This window comes from Mya arenaria, chromosome 7 (assembly GCF_026914265.1).
Source record: "Mya arenaria isolate MELC-2E11 chromosome 7, ASM2691426v1".
NCBI classification, from domain to species: domain Eukaryota; kingdom Metazoa; phylum Mollusca; class Bivalvia; order Myida; family Myidae; genus Mya; species Mya arenaria.
In genome coordinates, this window is record NC_069128.1 from 26,948,201 (window position 1) to 26,966,612 (window position 18,412).

At 37.1% G+C, this 18,412-nt stretch overlaps 2 protein-coding genes across 2 annotated transcripts in view; one reads left to right on the forward strand and one right to left on the reverse strand.

Moving 5' to 3' along the window:
* Positions 1-496: 496 nt before the first annotated feature.
* LOC128240899 (uncharacterized) lies at positions 497-3,038 on the reverse strand. The gene is made up of 3 exons (XM_052957885.1): positions 2,742-3,038; positions 1,554-1,892; positions 497-1,240 (listed from the first exon to the last, which is right to left on the reverse strand). The coding sequence occupies exons 1-3, from the start codon at positions 2,838-2,840 to the stop codon at positions 629-631; spliced, it is 1,050 nt and encodes a 349-aa protein (XP_052813845.1). The 5' UTR covers positions 2,841-3,038; the 3' UTR covers positions 497-628.
* A 3,136-nt stretch (positions 3,039-6,174) lies between these two features.
* Positions 6,175-18,412, forward strand: part of LOC128239961 (uncharacterized) — a 34,109-nt gene continuing 21,871 nt past the window's right edge. The window contains exons 1-7 of the mRNA XM_052956427.1: positions 6,175-6,277; positions 10,552-10,605; positions 12,991-13,036; positions 14,791-15,232; positions 15,385-15,457; positions 15,876-15,941; positions 16,730-18,402. Of these exons, the coding sequence (XP_052812387.1) occupies positions 13,006-13,036; positions 14,791-15,232; positions 15,385-15,457; positions 15,876-15,941; positions 16,730-18,402 (2,285 nt within the window). The 5' untranslated portion in view covers positions 6,175-6,277; positions 10,552-10,605; positions 12,991-13,005. The remainder of the gene's footprint in view (positions 6,278-10,551; positions 10,606-12,990; positions 13,037-14,790; positions 15,233-15,384; positions 15,458-15,875; positions 15,942-16,729; positions 18,403-18,412) is intronic.

An 18,412-nucleotide genomic window follows, 5' to 3' on the forward strand; every position in this document is an offset into this window, starting at 1 on the left:
TAAGTTTGTGGACCATAAGCCCAAGAATTCTCTAGTTGCCAATCGGATATTTTTTTTGCGTCAAACGTCACCGCGACTGAGACTTTTGACCTACCGATTTCACTATCAATAATGGTCATTTTGACCAACCTCCTCACCAAGTTCGTAGTACAGACTTTGAAATCAACTGGGGTCATCTGCTGGTCATGACCAACCCTTACACAAAGATTGAGGACAGTTACTAAGACTAAGACAAAGACTAAGTTTTCTTTTCTTATATATCGGGCACGCTTTGATCTACTTGACCAACTGTGGAACGACAAGTGCAAAGCAATATACTCCCGCTTCTTTGAAGGGAAGATTAACAATGGTATTTGCGTTTTAAACCGAACATATCGATTTTGTTTGTATTTTACTGTATACGACGGAGGGTAGATTGACTTTATCTTAAAATGAAGGATTAAAGAGAGAAAAAACAATCGGTTATACAATATGAAACACAAAATAAAAATGATAGTCAACGATCTGTTTCATTATTAAAAGGAAATTTATAATGTTCCCAACAATTATTTAACTTGATCAATACAAACTGAGTAATTAATTGTTAAAATAATTATCCGATCGCTCGTTCTTCTTACAAATTCTACCACTAAAATCCCTGTGTAATAAGAGAACGGATAGTTGTAGTCAGTGGTGCATAGTTTTTGGCATTTCCAGATGAGAGTTTCCCAGATTTGAATATTTCCCATCCACCTGTAGCATTACGGGACATGGAACACATGACGACAGCCTGTGATGCCCCGGCATGATGAAACGTAGTTTTGCACAAGTTCTTTGAAGGATTCGCTGCTTCGTAGAACCTCAAACTCGGGTTAGGGTATCGCGAAATATTTGGAGAGTTATAGGCACTCAGTGTGAAGAAAAGATGACTGATATTTGGTGGTATTTCTTTAAGTTTTACTTGAATGGTGTGGTGGCCTTGTCTGTTACGATCATCCATAACATCGCCCGAATGTGACAGAGCAGATATATACGCTCGATTTCGGTAATCACAATACCTAAGAAAATAAGTTCCTTGAAATGTTAAACATGTTGCATCAAGGTAATCAGGCCCAGAAGAAGGATATCCCCAAAACAGGTCGAAAACGACGTGGTTAAAGTTGTCCGGAATTGCAAACAGAAGCACAACAAGCTGAATGGTGGAATTCGGTTTAACTGCGAAGTCCGACAGTTTGGAATGTGCGCCATTGCTTTGGTAACTCTGTGAATAGGAAAAGATGAATTTATGCCTCTGAGATTCTCATAAAAACATGTATATATTAATCTATATATTTAACTCATAGCTTGGATTAATAAGTCAGGGACGATAAACAAAGACTTCAAGGTGAATTTGTCTATGATTTTATCAATTCAGGTACTGTCATCATCCATGGTCAATACTGTATTGTTATGCTTCTAGTAATGTTAAAATAAGGATACCTTATACCAAAATTACAATATTAATTTATCTAAGGGTAGGGGTTAACTAGTCATAACCTCTACTTTAAAAATACAATATATTTAATAACACATACCGTGAGTTCCGTATCTTTGTACAGCAGTTTCTGCTTGTTGGTATCATGTTTAAGCTGGTTCATGATTTTAGCCTTTAGCTGCAAAATTTCCATGCTTGGGGTAAAGGGGATGGCCATGCTCTCTCCTGTCAAAAGCGAAATTGTAAGTGTTCCGCCAAGAGAGAAATGTGTAGCTCCACCATTAACGTCGGTGTCATCATCGTCATCAACTGCATACTCCTTGAAAAGGTCATCGAGAATGGCCTGAAAGTACTGGGGCTTGTTGTCGGTGAGCTTTACAGACGATCCACATTCTGGATAAGGGCATGTTGATGAGTCCTCAACACTCTTGATCGTACACTGAACTCCATGCAAGCAAAATCAACAGTTGAACAATATGTTAAGATTTTGAATGTAATGATTTTTCACATTTACTTGTTTGCAAAAGTTACATAATGTATGCATGAAACTGATCACAGGTCATGTTTGCCTAATCAAATATTGATTGATCGTGTTATAACTAATGGTTTTTAAAATATATAATCAATAAGACAAAAATGTGGATATCGGATAAATTTTTGATAAACCTGAATCTCACAATTTCAATATTAATCATCAAAGGCTGATTTGAAAATTGTGCTCGTACTTTATTATGTACATGTATTGACTTTTTTATTATTTGCAGTAAGTGAACAACAAGAAGATAATTAGGGATTGCACCATTTCAATGAAACACGTTAAAAATACTTAGTTACGATGAACAGAAAAGAACGTTTATTTCCAAGAAAATCATAGACTCATCGGGCAAAACACGTACAGATACAATGATAATAAATACATAATTATCCAGACATAGAGAGGTGCATTTTTAGTTATATGTATCGATGTCTTCATAAGAGTACTTGATTCACTTAAAGTTACTGTGTAATTGAAAAGAAACAAATACATGACAATTACACCAGACTATACAGATAACATGATGCATGATTTATTTACCTGTTTCATTATGCAAATAGATTATCTGTTATAAGCATTTATCAGTTGCAGATTGCTCTACATAAGTATGGCTTAAACTAAATCGAAAACCGAGTACGTAGAATCTTTAAAATTGATGTAGGTGCGAAATTGTAGAAAACACTAAATAAATAGGATCCAACAGTAACTACTTTTAAAGAATAAATTTACAAAAGTATGAAAGTAAACAAGTACCCGTAAACAGTGCAAAACTGGGTGTTCACAGACCTCCGTCAATGGTTCGGGTGCAAACTCGTTCGGCAGTTTCCTCACTTTGCACATGAAGCATTCCATGGTGATTTAAAGTGCGTACTTGATGAACCGTCAGGTTTACTTAATCCAATGCAATGTTTTGAAAATCGAAAGAAAATCAGCTAATGTTCAAGGAATTGAAAGCGAAAGTTGGAGGACAACGTCTTATTTTATCTTAAACGCCGTGTCCGTTATCTGTTAATTTAACCAAAGCGCGTCCAGAAAAAAAACAAAACAATACATATTATAAACTAATAAAAGGAACACTGAAATGATTTAACCCCGTATTATGTTACGGTACATGTGAATTTATAGTAATAGCAATACAAATAAACAGAGATTTCCTTCAAGATACCTCTTAATAGAGAGGACAATTACTACATTAAAGGCTGTGTAACACATTGCTCAAATAAACTCATACGCTGTAAGTTGCCCGTCGCCTCCCCTATACGAACAAATGTTCAGTGCAAGTTCCTGTATTTTGTACAAAATCAAGCAACGCAGAACAACCCCCCCTTCCCCGACACACAAACACATACCTCAATGCCCCCACCCCCAGACACACAAACACATACCTCAATGCACCCACCCCCAGACACACAAACGCATACCTCAATCCCCCGACCCCCAGACACACAAACACATACCTCAATCCCCCCCACACCCAGACACACAAACACATACCTCAATCCCTCCACCCCCAGACACACAATCACCCACCTCAATCCCCCACCCCCAGACACACAAACACATACCTCAATGCCCCCACCCTCAGACACACAAACACATACCTCAATCCCCCAACCCCCAGACACACAAACACATACCTCAATCCCCCACCCCCAGACACACAAACACATACCTCAATCCCCCCACCCCCAGACACACAAACACATACCTCAATCCCCCACCCCAAGACACACAAACACATACCTCAATGCCCCCCACCCCCAGACACACAAACACATACCTCAATGCCCCCCCACCCCCAGACACACAAACACATACCTCAATGCCCCCCACCCCCAGACACACAAACACATATCTCAATCCCCCCACCCCCAGACACACAAACACATACCTCAATGCCCCCCACCCCAGACACACAAACACAGACCTCAATGCCCCCAACCCCCAGACACACAAACACATACCTCAGTGCCCCCACCCCCAGACACACAAACACATACCTCAATGCCCCAACCCCAAGACACACAAACATATACCTCAATGCCCTTCACCCCCAGACACACAAACACATACCTCGATGCCCCCACCCCAGACACACAAACACATACCTCAATGCCCCCCAACCCCAGACACACAAACACATACCTCAATTCCCCCACCCCAGACACACAAACAGATACCTCAATGCCCCCACCCTCAGAAAACAAACACATACCTCAATCCCCCAACCCCCAGACACACAAACACATACCTCAATCCGCCCACCCCAGACACACAAACACATACCTGAATCCCCCCACCCCAGACACACAAACACATACCTCAATCCCCCACCCCCAGACACACAACCACATACCTCAATCCCCCACCCCAAGACACACAAACACATACCTCAATGCCCTTCACCCCCAGACACACAAACACTTACCTGAAGGCCCCCACCCCAGACACACAAACACAAACCTCAATGCCCCTAACCCCAGACACACAGACACATACCTCAGTGCCCCGACCCCAAGACACACACCTCAAGGCCCCCACCCCCAGACACACAAACACTTACCTCAAGGCCCCCACCCCCAGACACACAAACACATACCTCAATCCCCCACCCCCAGACACACAAACACATACCTCAATCCCCCCACCCCCAGACACACAAACACATACCTCAATGCCCCCAACCCCCAGACACACAAACATATACCTCAATGCCCCCAACCCCCAGACACACAAACACATACCTCAATGCCCCACCCCCAGACACACAAACACATACCTCAATGCCTCCCACCCCCAGACACACAAACACATACCTCAATGCCCCCCACCCCCAGACACACAAACACATACCTCAATGCCTCCCACCCCCAGACACACAAACACATACCTCAATCCCCCCACCCCCAGACACACAAACACATACCTCAATGCCCCCAACCCCCAGACACACAAACACATACCTCAATGCCTCCAACCCCCAGACACACAAACACATACCTCAATGCCCCCACCCCCTATTATAAGCTGCACTCTCACTAATTGACCGTTTTGGAAACTGTTTATTTGTCTTGGAATGAGCCAAAATTTGAGTAAATGTCTGCAATCCGATGATATAAGACTGCTGTTTATAGATCGCAGGTTTTATATTTACGTTTAAAAATTGATGTTTTATGTCTAAAAGCGTTACAAACTCTTGAAGAGAATTCGGCCGTTTCCCAAACAATTGAGATAAATTATATTGTGGGTAATCTTATATGATTGAGTTGAAAGCATTTATGCCAAAGTCTGCTGAGTCTTAGACAAAAACGAAAACAAACAACATGAAAATGCATGCTCGAGGTGATCGCGACGATGGCTACAGTGGTAATCATGTGGGCAGTGCGTGCGTAGTGGTGCACAGACTACGTTGGTGCTATGTGGATGCAAAATTCATAGTATCTACCTTATACCCTGCAAATAACGAAGAGAAATTTGCAAGTACTACCAACGTTCTCCCACGTGCCCCCGACCTACCACTTACGCACCAGCCAGGCAGTAGCCGCGACAAATCATTGCAGACCAAAAATTGTGCATGTCCATTTTTCTCCACGTAGGAAAATGAAGCTACGTGGGGTTCAGATGGTATAAAATTATTTCCGTAATGCGCGCGGGCAATCTGCGGAGGGCCCCATACAACCCCTAAACCTCTGCGTGGACCCATCGCTACGCCGTTGCGTCTCTGACGACACCATATGGATTTTATGATTAAATACAGCTACTGAAAATGAAGGCTACGCGGTGGTCAGGTAGTTTGAAATTACGTGTAGTGTGCGCGGGCCATTCGTGGAGGGCACGTACGACCTCAAAACCTCTACGTAAAACCCTCGCTATATGCCTTCGCGGCTCGGATTAGACCATGTGGATAAATTACAGGTACCGACTGCTGACCAGTATCATAGTGGTTGGCTACTTTGTATTTTCATGAATAAATGGCAACAAAAACAAACAATGTGTCTACTATGTTAATCTATCTAAAAGATAAAAAAGGACTTGAATCTCCCATTGTTTATGGATTTCAATAAATATCATCCTGGACAACTCCATTTAAATGTACAAATCATGAGGACGGCGCATGACCAGGTTTTCTGAAAACCAAGGACGTGCATGATAAGATTTTGTGAAAACAAATCACTTGGATGAAAGTTGAGAAAGCAATCGCATGCCCTGTAATATTTTAAATCTGAATGTTAGTTTATTCTTTCAAAGAGGAGTTTCCTTCGCAGAACAATTATGACTTAAACAAAAAGGTAAATTTATTACACGTTAATTGTTATTTGACTGTTCTTTGTAGGGTGCATGTTTTTAATTGAACACGTACGTTTTTTTTGTTTTGTTTTTATGAAACCATCATTAATTAAAATATGCAGTGACAAGAGCTCATAAAAGTCACAATAAATCAGTTTAACTAGCCAAAATTATATGTTACACATACTTGAACATGAATATCATCAATATGATACATTGCCTTAAACATAAAATGAGTTAACAAAATCCGACCTTCGGGCACGCTTCACTCGACAAGCCTCGTTCCCTGGTAACGCAGGTGCACTCGTGTCGGCTTTTTCTACCCATACCGGAAACACATTATTAATATTATTGTTATTATTAATATTAATATTATTATTTTTTGTTTATTACGTATGTTTTCCTGAATTAAGCACATGCACTAAAACTGGTTTTCATAAATTGTATGTTAAAAACGTCAGTGAAATGGTCATTTCACCGTTTCATACTTCATTATTATTATTATACGGTTATCATCATCATCATTACAACATTTCATTAGGACATGAGAACTTGATCGGCAGTGACCATGACACCGAAATTGCCGAAATAGGTGTTGTGTATGAACTTGAACTACGACAACTACGCGAATTCCATAAAGTTTAGAGGATCGAAATAGCGAATAAAGACCGATGAACATTGCAATGCTTTTAATTTAATTTTTCGAAAATTTCTTTATTACCAGTGCAGAACAATGTTCATCGATTATTAAAACTAATCATGAAGTGGAATCTTTGTTCGTTTATTTATAGTGTATTGCTTGTCTGCGTGTATTATGCGGCTGATCTACGTGTACTTAATGAATTGAAAGAAGAAAATACTTAAATTGCTTGTGCGAAACCGTACAGTAGTTATTTGTACGTAATGAATAAATAAAACAGATAATATGCATTTTGCAAATACTGATTCTAAATCATGTTTTAAAGCTGCACTCTCACATAATCGAATGTTTTGACAACTTTATTACTTTTTCTGTCTAGGAACCAGCCAATTTATGCCGAAATGCATGAAAACCAGTCATCTAAGACTGATGTCGAAACATAGTTTGCAGATTTTATATTAAGTTAAAAAATTGATGTTTTATGCATTTCGAAAAATGCTAATTGGAAAATAAAATGTAAAGTTTATGTTTTGTGCCATTTGTTTGGCAATCTAAACTGAAATACGCCCTTGTCAAATAATCAAATGACGTTTGAACAAGTTAAATAGCACACTGTTTTCCTTTTTGTATGCGTCGGTTTCAGATCAATTATGGGTATTTCACGCACAGTAACTGTGATTTCACGTGCAATCGCTTTGTCCGTTTTGTAAACACTTTACAAAAAGCGATTGTTCTATTGTATTCCATTCAAATGCTTTGTTTGAACGAAAGCCTGGGTGGATCAACTGTCTTTGATTATAGTTTATTAATTCAACCTCATGGGTACTTTCAGAAAAGAAAATGATACATCGTAATTATTTAATTACCACTAAGTATGCATGGTAAACCATACCGACAAGCCAAACAACCGAAATTTACTGGAACCTTAGTAAAGGCACAAAGTCAAACAACAAACACAGGAAAAACAGTTTTCAAAAATAATTAAGAGTATTAAGGTTGTATCACTAAATGTTTGGATACTGCAGTTTCTGACGACATTTTTATTTTTTCCTATCATAAATCGCGAAAACAGAACGGACTTGGTTATTTTATTGAATCAGTTCACTTGGACATATTGATAAACATTTTTGCATTTATAAGCTACGGTCATGCACAAACTCTAGCCAAAGAATGTATTAATAGAGATTTACGACTGCAAACAAAGATAAATCCATGACTGTGTGTAGCAAAAACATAACGAAGCACAACCTCCTATCGAGGTTTCAGCTACACCAATATACCGAATTATGGGCCTTGCAAAAGTCGCGATTTAAAAGGTTGTGTTCTTGATTTCATACCCCATGTTTTATCAAAAATATCTGAAGAAAGTGTATTTGTAAGACCATCTCAGTTTCTGGCACTCTCAGTCCGTCTTCAACTTACATAAAGCCGGTCAAATGGCAAGACAAATCATGCACACATGGTACTTTAATCTAAACATTGCGTCACTTTGCAGAAACTTACATTAAGACTATCAGTTCTTTTAAATCCCCCGACACGGAGTGTGGAGGGGATAATCGGAATGCACTTCGTCCGTCCATCAGTCTGTCTGTCTGTCTTTCCGTAACATTTCGTGTCCGTGCTATAACTCACTTATGCATTGATGGATTACCATATACCTTGGTACAAATGTTGTCCTCATTATGTGCAGTGACCTTGACCCGGGTCTATACATCAAAGGTCAAGGTCAAAAGAGACTTCTCAAGGTCAGAGTACACATGCTCATGTCCGCGTTATAACTTTCTCATTCATTGTTGGATTACCATATTGCTTGGTACAAATGTTGTCCTCATTGAGACAATGTGCAGTGACCTTGATCGGGGTACATACCTCAAAGGACACGGTCATACAAGACATTTAAAGGTCAGAGTACACATGCTCGTGTCCGCGCTATAACTGACTTATGCATTGATGGATAACCATATTGCTTGGTACAAATGTTGTCCTCATTACGACGATGTGCAGTAACCTTGACCTGGGTCCATACCTCAAAGGTTAAGATCAAAAGAGACATTTAAAGGTCAGAGTACACATGCTCATGTTCGGGCTTTGACTTACTTATACATTGATGGATAACCATATAACTGGGTACAAATGTTGTTTATATTGAGATGATGTTAAGTGACATTGACCAGGGTCCAAACCTCAAAGGTGAAGGTCACACAAGACATTTAAAGATCAGAGTACACATGCTCGTCTCCGCGCTATGACTTACTTATGCATTGATGGATTACCATATAATTTGGTACAAATGTTGTCCTCATTAGGAGCAGTGACCATGACCCGGGTCCATACATCAAAGGTCAAGGTCACACGAGACATTAAAAGGTCAGAGTACACATGCTTGTGTCCGCTTCATAACTTACGTATGCATTGATGGATTACAATATAACTTGGTACAAATGCTGTCCTCATTGAGACGATGTGCAGTGATCTTGTCCTGGGTCCATGCCTCAAAATTCAAGGTTAGAGTACACAATTAAAAGTGCTTGTTTATTGAAAGTTTTAAACAAGTTTTACAGATTGATACTTTGCGCACTCTGGCGAGCATAATCATTATGTGCAAACAGTTTAATATTTTTAAAAACAAAGGACACAAATGTGACAATATATTTTTAACATTTGTTTTCTCTTCAAAAGCAGCCAAACAAAGTTATGACGTCACCATAATATATATGTATCACTTTATCCAAAATACTTAAAGCTTGCTATTTATTCGATGTTATCAAAGACTCATATTCAATCTTTTTTTTGACAAAACAACCTTGACATTGATCTTAACTACACTACACACAATCTGAATAACTTTAACACATATCCTTTATAACATGTTCATGCATCCAAGAATATTTAGATTACCAATCAAACAACTTGTAGTTCCTATTTTCCCACTCTTGACCAGTGGTAGTGTACAATTTTGGTCAGATTCAACGCACCAGTCAGGTTCAAAGAAACTCAACATGGTCTAAAAAGCAACGTCGGGGGATATTATATATCCGCCATTTCGACTGCTTTGTTAAATTGCGTACTAGTTACTTTCTGAACAACTATCGTTACGACTGTACATGATTATATTTTCTGAAAGAATGTTCAATAACACGATAAATTCAAGAAAGATGATTTCCGTCGGAGAAGGATGATGTTTTTGAGTGATATAAAGAGGTACTTAATATAACTTTTATTTGGTTCAGTCGACAATCGTTTTTGTTTTACTTACCATACACTTACATAAATTTTGTGAAATACTGTGTATGCTATACATTTCACGAGCAATGATCAGACACTCATACATAATTTCGTGAATTAGTTGTCGTTGTAAAATTTTCTGAAATTTCAGACGTGTTTTTGTGTGCGATATATATGCATGTTTAATTGTTTTGTTGTTGTTTCGTATGCTTTTATATGCAAAAAAAACATTATATTGTATACATAATTGTATGTTATTATTTGCAAGATTTATTAAAGCTGCTGACTAGCTGATGTGTAGTTTTGGCTGACATATAACTTAAATGTAGATTTTTATGCTTACTACACTTTAAACACGTCCCGAAAGGTAATAAATCACGTGTAAGCTAATTAATTTGTTTTTATTTTCAGTTCTCCATGTGGTTACTGTTAGGCCGATAGAAAGAAGTGTTGTAAGTTCCATGGGTAAGTAAAACAAACTATACATATTTTTAGTTCACAGTCAGTGCCCTATATTTAAGATTTGAAACATTTGGGTAGTTAACTCATACTCAACATTGACTTTTTATTGGGTGAAAATCTATTTTATTGGACACTTTGGCATTTTACAATTATTAGTAAGAATTGTGGTTTGTCATCGATTTATATAATTATATATTACTTAGTCCAATTAGTAACGCATCTTTTTCAAGCTTGTAGTACAGGTGTTTGTTCTTTTGTACCAGCCCTCTTTTCCTTCTCTTCTTAGCGTTCCGTAGTCTTAGACTATACATGCAAATATTATCTGACAGAGATAGCGTATCTGCTCAAAGTCGCCAGTAAACGCTCAATTCATTGCAACATTTTAAGCAGTCTTTAATTAGCAATAATGTTTGTGAAAGTTCAATATTTTTACATTAGTGTGACCTATTTAAAAATGGGGTGGGGGTAAATTAAAGTCTTTCGCTTGAAATCAGAAAAGCTTTATTGGCAAGAATATATGCACATGTCATCATCGTGTTCCGGTCAAAATAATTTCTCAGTTTATGACTTTTGATATTCATACATAATTATATGACTACTGTCTTTCAGTAAGTAGGTACATTGGTTACTGCAAAATATAAAAAAACCTCAAGTTTTGAGTTAAAAATCTGAATATTAATGTAGATTTCAACTTTCTCGAAAACGTTAAATGCAACATCAAAAAAACAAGTTACATAATCTGAAAAATAGCAAAGACTGCACTAGAAAACCTTCGTTACAAGACCTGATAATTTTTGTGTTTACAAAACTGATGAAACCCATTTATTTTATGACATATTCTGCGTCTGGTATGCATTGTTCGCACAAAGACTGTAAGAAGAACGAAATGATAATCGCACACTTATTTCGGATACAATGGGGGGCCATTTTAAAGATAGAAAACAAGTAATATGTCGTTTCCGTTACCAGAAATGCTAACATTTTCCAGACAGACATTCGTACATGTTCCATATTGTGTGTATTCATTGAACAATTGGTAATTGTATAGTTAAAAAGGTTAATTATTGATATTCAATGCACTACATAAAGAGCATTATCATAGCAAAACAAAAAAAAACAGTTGTGAATGGAATGCAAATGTTTTACTGTCGTAAATGAATCAATTCTGAAATGTATTGAAAAAAAATGGATATAAATGGATGTTATTTTTATCACTTCATGATAATAACAATAATTGATATTATCATATTTCCCAATTAGTTATCCTTGAAGTAAAAAAATCAAACAGAATAATTCAAATGTTAAAACAAAATATTGAAATTTGCAATTGTTTCTTATGTCATTGTAAGTTACATTTTTATTGGACTTTGTTGGGAAAATTATGCTCTTTTGGTATCGTATTAATTAATACTACTGGCCCCAATTTCTCGAACCATCTTAAGGCCCTTGTAACAGTTTACTTTTTGAATACATTGCGTTATAGTTAGATTCTTAGGAGCTTTTGTACTTAAAAAGGGCATTATCTCTATGCTAATCACGATGAACAATTTCTATATTGTAAAATCCAGATTAAGTAAGAAATTTGGTTAATGAAAAAAGCTACTTAAACTTGATGTGTTTAAGAACTTTCGAGAAATTGGAGCGAGTTGTTAACGCGGGTAACAACATAACAATTCTTTAAAATTATGTAAGGAAAATCTTATATACAATTAAAAACAAATTCGTTTGACATTTTGGTACGTTTTTGGTCAATTTCTGTAATTTTGTAATAATTCATTTTGAAATAGATTTAACTCTTTCAACAGTGTCACCAGTCGATGACTTCTGCAAAATTCAAGACTTATATGCAGACACATCAGTAGAGTCTTGAGGTGACCCGTTGTAAAGTTTGAGTGGTTTATTTCATTGAAAATGTTTACCATTTCGTATTTGTATTTCATTGAAAATGTTTACCATTTCGTATTTGTATTGCATGAGTCGTATTTGCATAGTTACCTCATTTGATTTTAATTGTATATAAGATTTATTTCGATTATGAAATTCTGGTTAAGGTTTTTCAAGTTAACTTGCACAAGTCAATATCTCAGCAACTATTTGATGTATTGCATAGACATTTTTTATACAATAGCTCCAAACCACCCAACCTACTTAACTAATCAAGACAGATATTTTTTTCTGAATTAGAAATTCTGTTCAAAAGCGATGAAATAGTCGAGCGCGCTGTCTCAGCTCTTGTTAATATTCACGTTCAATTTGTCTAAATAGCGTTAACTATAGAAATTATTGATAGTTGTTACAAACAAAAAGCTTGTCAATACAATGTTAGAAAAGTATGAGGAGTGTAACTCGTATATTTTTTCTAAACTAAGTCTTATTGATTACATCTAGGAATTGGCTGCAACAATGGCGTCTGCAGGAGAGGTGAAGGGCGTTTGTGAGTATGAACTATTTATCAGAATATTCCTAACAAATTACGCACATCACAGTGATAGAACTTTCACGCAGCGTATCCTTATTGATAAAAGTACCAGTGTAAGGTTCTGCAATGTAGGGTAAATTCCCACTGAGTAGTTATTTTACACAAGTACAGAATAATATACTTTTAATATTGTTTCTAATATGTATGTGATTTGCTGTCTTTCACTATATATACATAACGCAAAATAAAGGCATTTATTAACATTGACAAATTATTTTAGTATGCATCAAGTTCAAGGATAGTGCCTTTTTCGGAAGTTTGTCTACTAAAATAACTAGGCGATTCAATAGACTTGTTGGCTACTTGATAGGTGATGCTCTTTTGTTTAATAAAAGAAATGTAATTGGAAAACTTCTATTATCTAAGGAAAAACTACAAACCGCATTTTTTTTATTTCATTTACCTGTTACGACATAATAATATGTTAGTTATGTTTATTTATACGCACATCCAGATAAGGTAGAACAGAATATTATTTGGACACTTAACATTACAAGACGGCCGAGTTGCATATAAGAGGTCACTAAATAAATCACAATATCAATGAGTATTTTAAAGTGACACTATAATTCAATATCAATACATACACGTGTATAACAAACATAAAGTTTGAGCGATAAATCTTCAACTACTTACTAAATAATGCATTTATGGAAAATATTAACTACTGAACACAAGATTGTAACCGTTTATTTAATAGCAGAAATCGCAAAAATATTAAACGATTGGTGAGTGCTAAAAGATTTACTGTGATCTACTATCATCTCATACAGTAGAAGTACCGTGTTGTCTGCACCTTTCTTTCAAATTAAAGTTGGTATCCTTCATAAGAACCATTGTTTTCGACATGTATTCATCCTTTTTAGTATATTCTGTTAACCCAACGTTTTTATTATAAATGAGTATCAACAATTGTCTTTTATAAGTGTAATGGAAAACACTTACATATACAAACTAGATAATTCTGCAGTGGCTTTAGCATCGAACGACAACACTGTCTCTTATATTATCTCGTGTAAGATGTCCCCAACCATCTTCTCAGATCATGTTGGATTCAAATAGTTTGTCAAAGCGTTTTTGCATTCCTTTGCGGGAAAGCTTGTATGAAAAAGTGATTTTCTGCCTGCATCCTTCTATGACCGTGCAGTACCTCGGTAAACAACGTTTTCCAGTCAAACGCTTAGGCTTTCTTTTATTTCCGGTTTGCTTCCGGAAAATGAGATGACTCTCCAGTTTTTACGCCCCCCACCCTTCATTCAAAGCAGAGTGGTATATTGCTTTGCACTTGTCGGTCGGCCGGTCGCGCGGTCGACCAAAGCTTGTCCTAGGGTTAACTCGACAATGCCTGAATTTATGGTCCTCAATCTTGACTTGGAGGTTGGGCGTGACCATATATGACCCCTATTGATTTCGAGGTCATCGGGTCAGAGGTCACGATCACAGTGACTTTGAACGCGAAAAGCTTGGCCGAGTGATAACCCAACAATGCCTGGATATATGGTCCTCATTCTTGACTTGGCGGACCAGAACAATCTTGACTTGGCGGACCCGAACAGTGAATGACCCCTATTTATTTTGAGGTCATCGGGTCGAGGTCGCAGTGACATTAAACGCGAAAAGTTGTCCAGGTGATAACATGACAATGCCTGCACCCATGACCCTCAAACTTGACATGAAGGTAATAATGATTTTTCGTTCTTGCTTTTCAGACGTCGACCTGCAATTAATAGTTAAAATCGATCCAATAAGGAGCAAAAAGGAAAAAAGAACTGATTTGGAACTTAAACAATGTGTATATTCAATTGTAGAAGAAAATATTGTAGGACTTGAAAATTACTTCAAAAAGACTCTTCAGTTCCATTGCGTACACCTTGCACAAAACAAGGTTTCTTCAAGTGAGAGGTTGATATTCGTCGTACATGACTCTGGAGAATTAGAAGACCTCAGAAAAATATGTTCACCTCATGGCCACAAGCAAAATGATTTTTCATTTTTTATGACGCTCTTCTTTAAAGAGACTAAATTACCAGTCAGATGCCGTTTACCAGTCGATACAACGATAACATTTTTGGTGGAAATGAAAAAAAATGATTTAGAAAAGGCAATGAACAATTTGGAAGGTGCAAACACAAGAAAGAAAGACGAATACAGGTTTGATATGGTCCTTGCACTGTTGCTTCGGGCTCAAATTTATTTGATTTTGATTTTATCTCAATAAGCTTTCCCTTTTTATGATAAATTACTACATCAACAGATATCAACCTTTTCAGTTGCTTGCTTAACAGACACGTAATATTTTACAGATCGGGTGTTGACAGTAACCCGCAAGGAGCAACTGTATATAATCAAGATGAAACCACTTCTGGCCAATCAGAAGTAAGTCTGAACACACTGAAACAAGTTCTAGAAGTAGATAACAGTTTGATGTGCTTGCATTTATAGCTAGTTCATCGTTGACCTTTTGACACAGCATTACCTGTGCTTAGCTTAGCCTTTTGGTTACGTGAGTCTGGCCTCAGATGGTATTGCTAATAAATCGCCTTGATATATCCTTTTAACAATGTTCTAATAACCTTTTGCATTGCCAATTTCAATTCGGTCTTAATTAATTATTGAACGACAAATACGTACACGATCGTACCTGACTAAATACGTTCGTAATACATGTATAGCTCAATGTTCTGAGTTTCTTCTTGCTTTACTCATACACGAACAAATGGAATTAACAGCTTACATTGACCTAACCGGTATCAGAAGTACTATTTACGTTGAATATCTTGAATCTTTGTTCCAGGTGAGCACCGTCGCATCAAAAATAGCGCATTATGAACGGATAAACCAGTCACTACCAGATGAAGGCGTAAGTAATTAAATCAGCGTTACGGCGACTTTGAAAACACCTTACATTTGAATAGATTGTATTCATTGGATGTCTGTGTTATTATATGACGCAAATTCTTAACATTTAATAACACAGGACATCCGTAAAATTTATCTGCGCTAAATGGGCGCCCAATGCGTGTTCGAAAGGGCATTACAAACACAGATGCGCAAAAGAAAATTGTACTACTAAAATCTACTATATGTCCCAGTTAGTTACCATTTCATGACAAAAAAGTTTGCAAGTGTATGTCTGTCTTCATGGTGGTAGGTCGGTACCAGTATATGATCCCTAATATTTTGGCCAGTTAAGTCCAGGTCCAAGATCATTTCTAATGTTAATTGGGTTATATTTCAACTTAGTAGCTGAATAACTTGAGAACGATGTCCATGCACAATGAAATTGCACAGGGAAATTGCATGTCACGAGTTACTTTCCCCTTTTCATCGGGGTCAGTCTGTAAAAGAATAATGCCATTGTTCTTTTGAAACCTTTGGTTGCTCAGTAACTCCGTGTTGTTAAGCTTAAATTGTAACACTTCAGTGACCACTTTGGTGAAGGTCAAAAGATGTCCACACTAAGTCGAGAAAAGCATATTTATAAAAATTGAAGTCTATACATGAAAAGAGAGGTCAATAGAAAAGTTAAAAAAAAGACCTTTCCATTGGTTTTTATTTCTGATATTTCGCAACAATGTAGAAATAACACTTCAGCACTGAGACGACGAAATGCGACCAATCTGTTATTGTAATTCTTCTTTTTTCTAGGTGTGTGTGATAAAGGAATTTGTGGTATATGTACCTGATGAGGTTAAATTACAATCCGTTCGAATAAAAAGCCACGATATAAAGAAAATGAATGTTGAATTGCTTCCCTTAAGCACAATCAAGGGTATATATGCTGTGTCTATGGTTCTTCCAGCCCAGCATACAGATGGAAAGTACAAATACGTTCTAACACAACGTAAAGATTATATCTTTCGTCTTGTTTCCATTGACAACGTTATTTCGAGTAAGGACTTTTATATCAAAGAGCAAAGAGTGCAGAGAGACATTCTTGATGATATATTTCCTATCGGTGATACCATACTTGTTCATCTTAAAGATATTCTTGTCAACGCGTCATCGTTCGAGAATATACAGGACGTCTGTATGCAAGCGGAACAACTTTGTTTTTCCTGTCCAATCGCAAACGTAGGGGATATTGTGAAAAGTTTGATACAGGACATTCACTATTATGACTCTGACACGCTTGCAATTGCTGCTTTAGCTATAGGAATATTGTACAAGATAGCCTCGTCTTCAGTACTATTTCACCTCAAACCTGACGACGCAGCGAAATTGGCACATGCGCTTACATCAAAACAATTAACAGTATTCCCGACGTCATGCACAGGTACTGTGCTGGATTTTAGCAAAGCATTGTATAAGGTCATTTATGGAGAACAATTTAGCATTTGTTTATATATTAGAAAATGCTCACACTTTTTGGGAGAAAAAGGAGCCGTGGCAGTGTTTGATGATAATCTGAAACATCCTAGGAAGTCAGAGCCTCTTGCATTAGATGATCAAGATGATGAAGCAAAGACATTATTTAACATTTTAGTCTCTTCCAATACTGATGAGACATGCCTTATTGAAAAATTGCTTCGACATTTGCCTTTTAACTTAGCTTTACAGGCCTTTAATCAGTACTGGCATGTCCTAACAAACGATCGGGGGCCTAAAGAGGCCATAAAAACTAGGGTTCGCGCACAAATAGCCTGTGTGAAGAAATCAAAAGATTTGATAAAACTATTTGAGTTATCCGTGCAGATTGAGAATTTCGTATGTCAAAGCGATTGTATCTTCGGTGATGAAATAGAAACTTCTGTCATAGCTTGCATAGAGAGAAATGTTTCAACAACACAAACAATAAAGCAGCATTTGTTGAATTTTTTAAATAACTGTTCATGCTTTCGAAGTGTTGACGCTCAGTGCAAACTGATTGAGGCTGTGGCACAATCTCCTACGGCTGAGTATAGAGCACAATTTCTTACACTTATGACTGTGGAGAGATTTGTACAGGCATATCAAACGATTCCAGCCGCTATATACGTCACTTTGATAGAACAGGAACTAAAACATGCACCAAGAGCTACTAATAAAGTGACGCTTGCTATAACTACAGTATATGCTATGTTATCGAACGATTTGGTTATTGAACGACAAGATGTGCACGAGAGCATGGAGCAGCTTGTCAAGAAAGAACTAGAAGAATACAGCATTAAAGACAGCATTAAAGCGATAAGTTCGATCGAGCATATGTTAGAACAATATGAAATATTAGACACCATCTTCAGCTGCAATTTTAAAGACAAACTTAAAAGTTTCTCAAAACAACCGTTGGATATTCTGCAAATGTTTACCGAACAGATGGAATCGCACCAACTTGATTCAAGGTAAGTTACA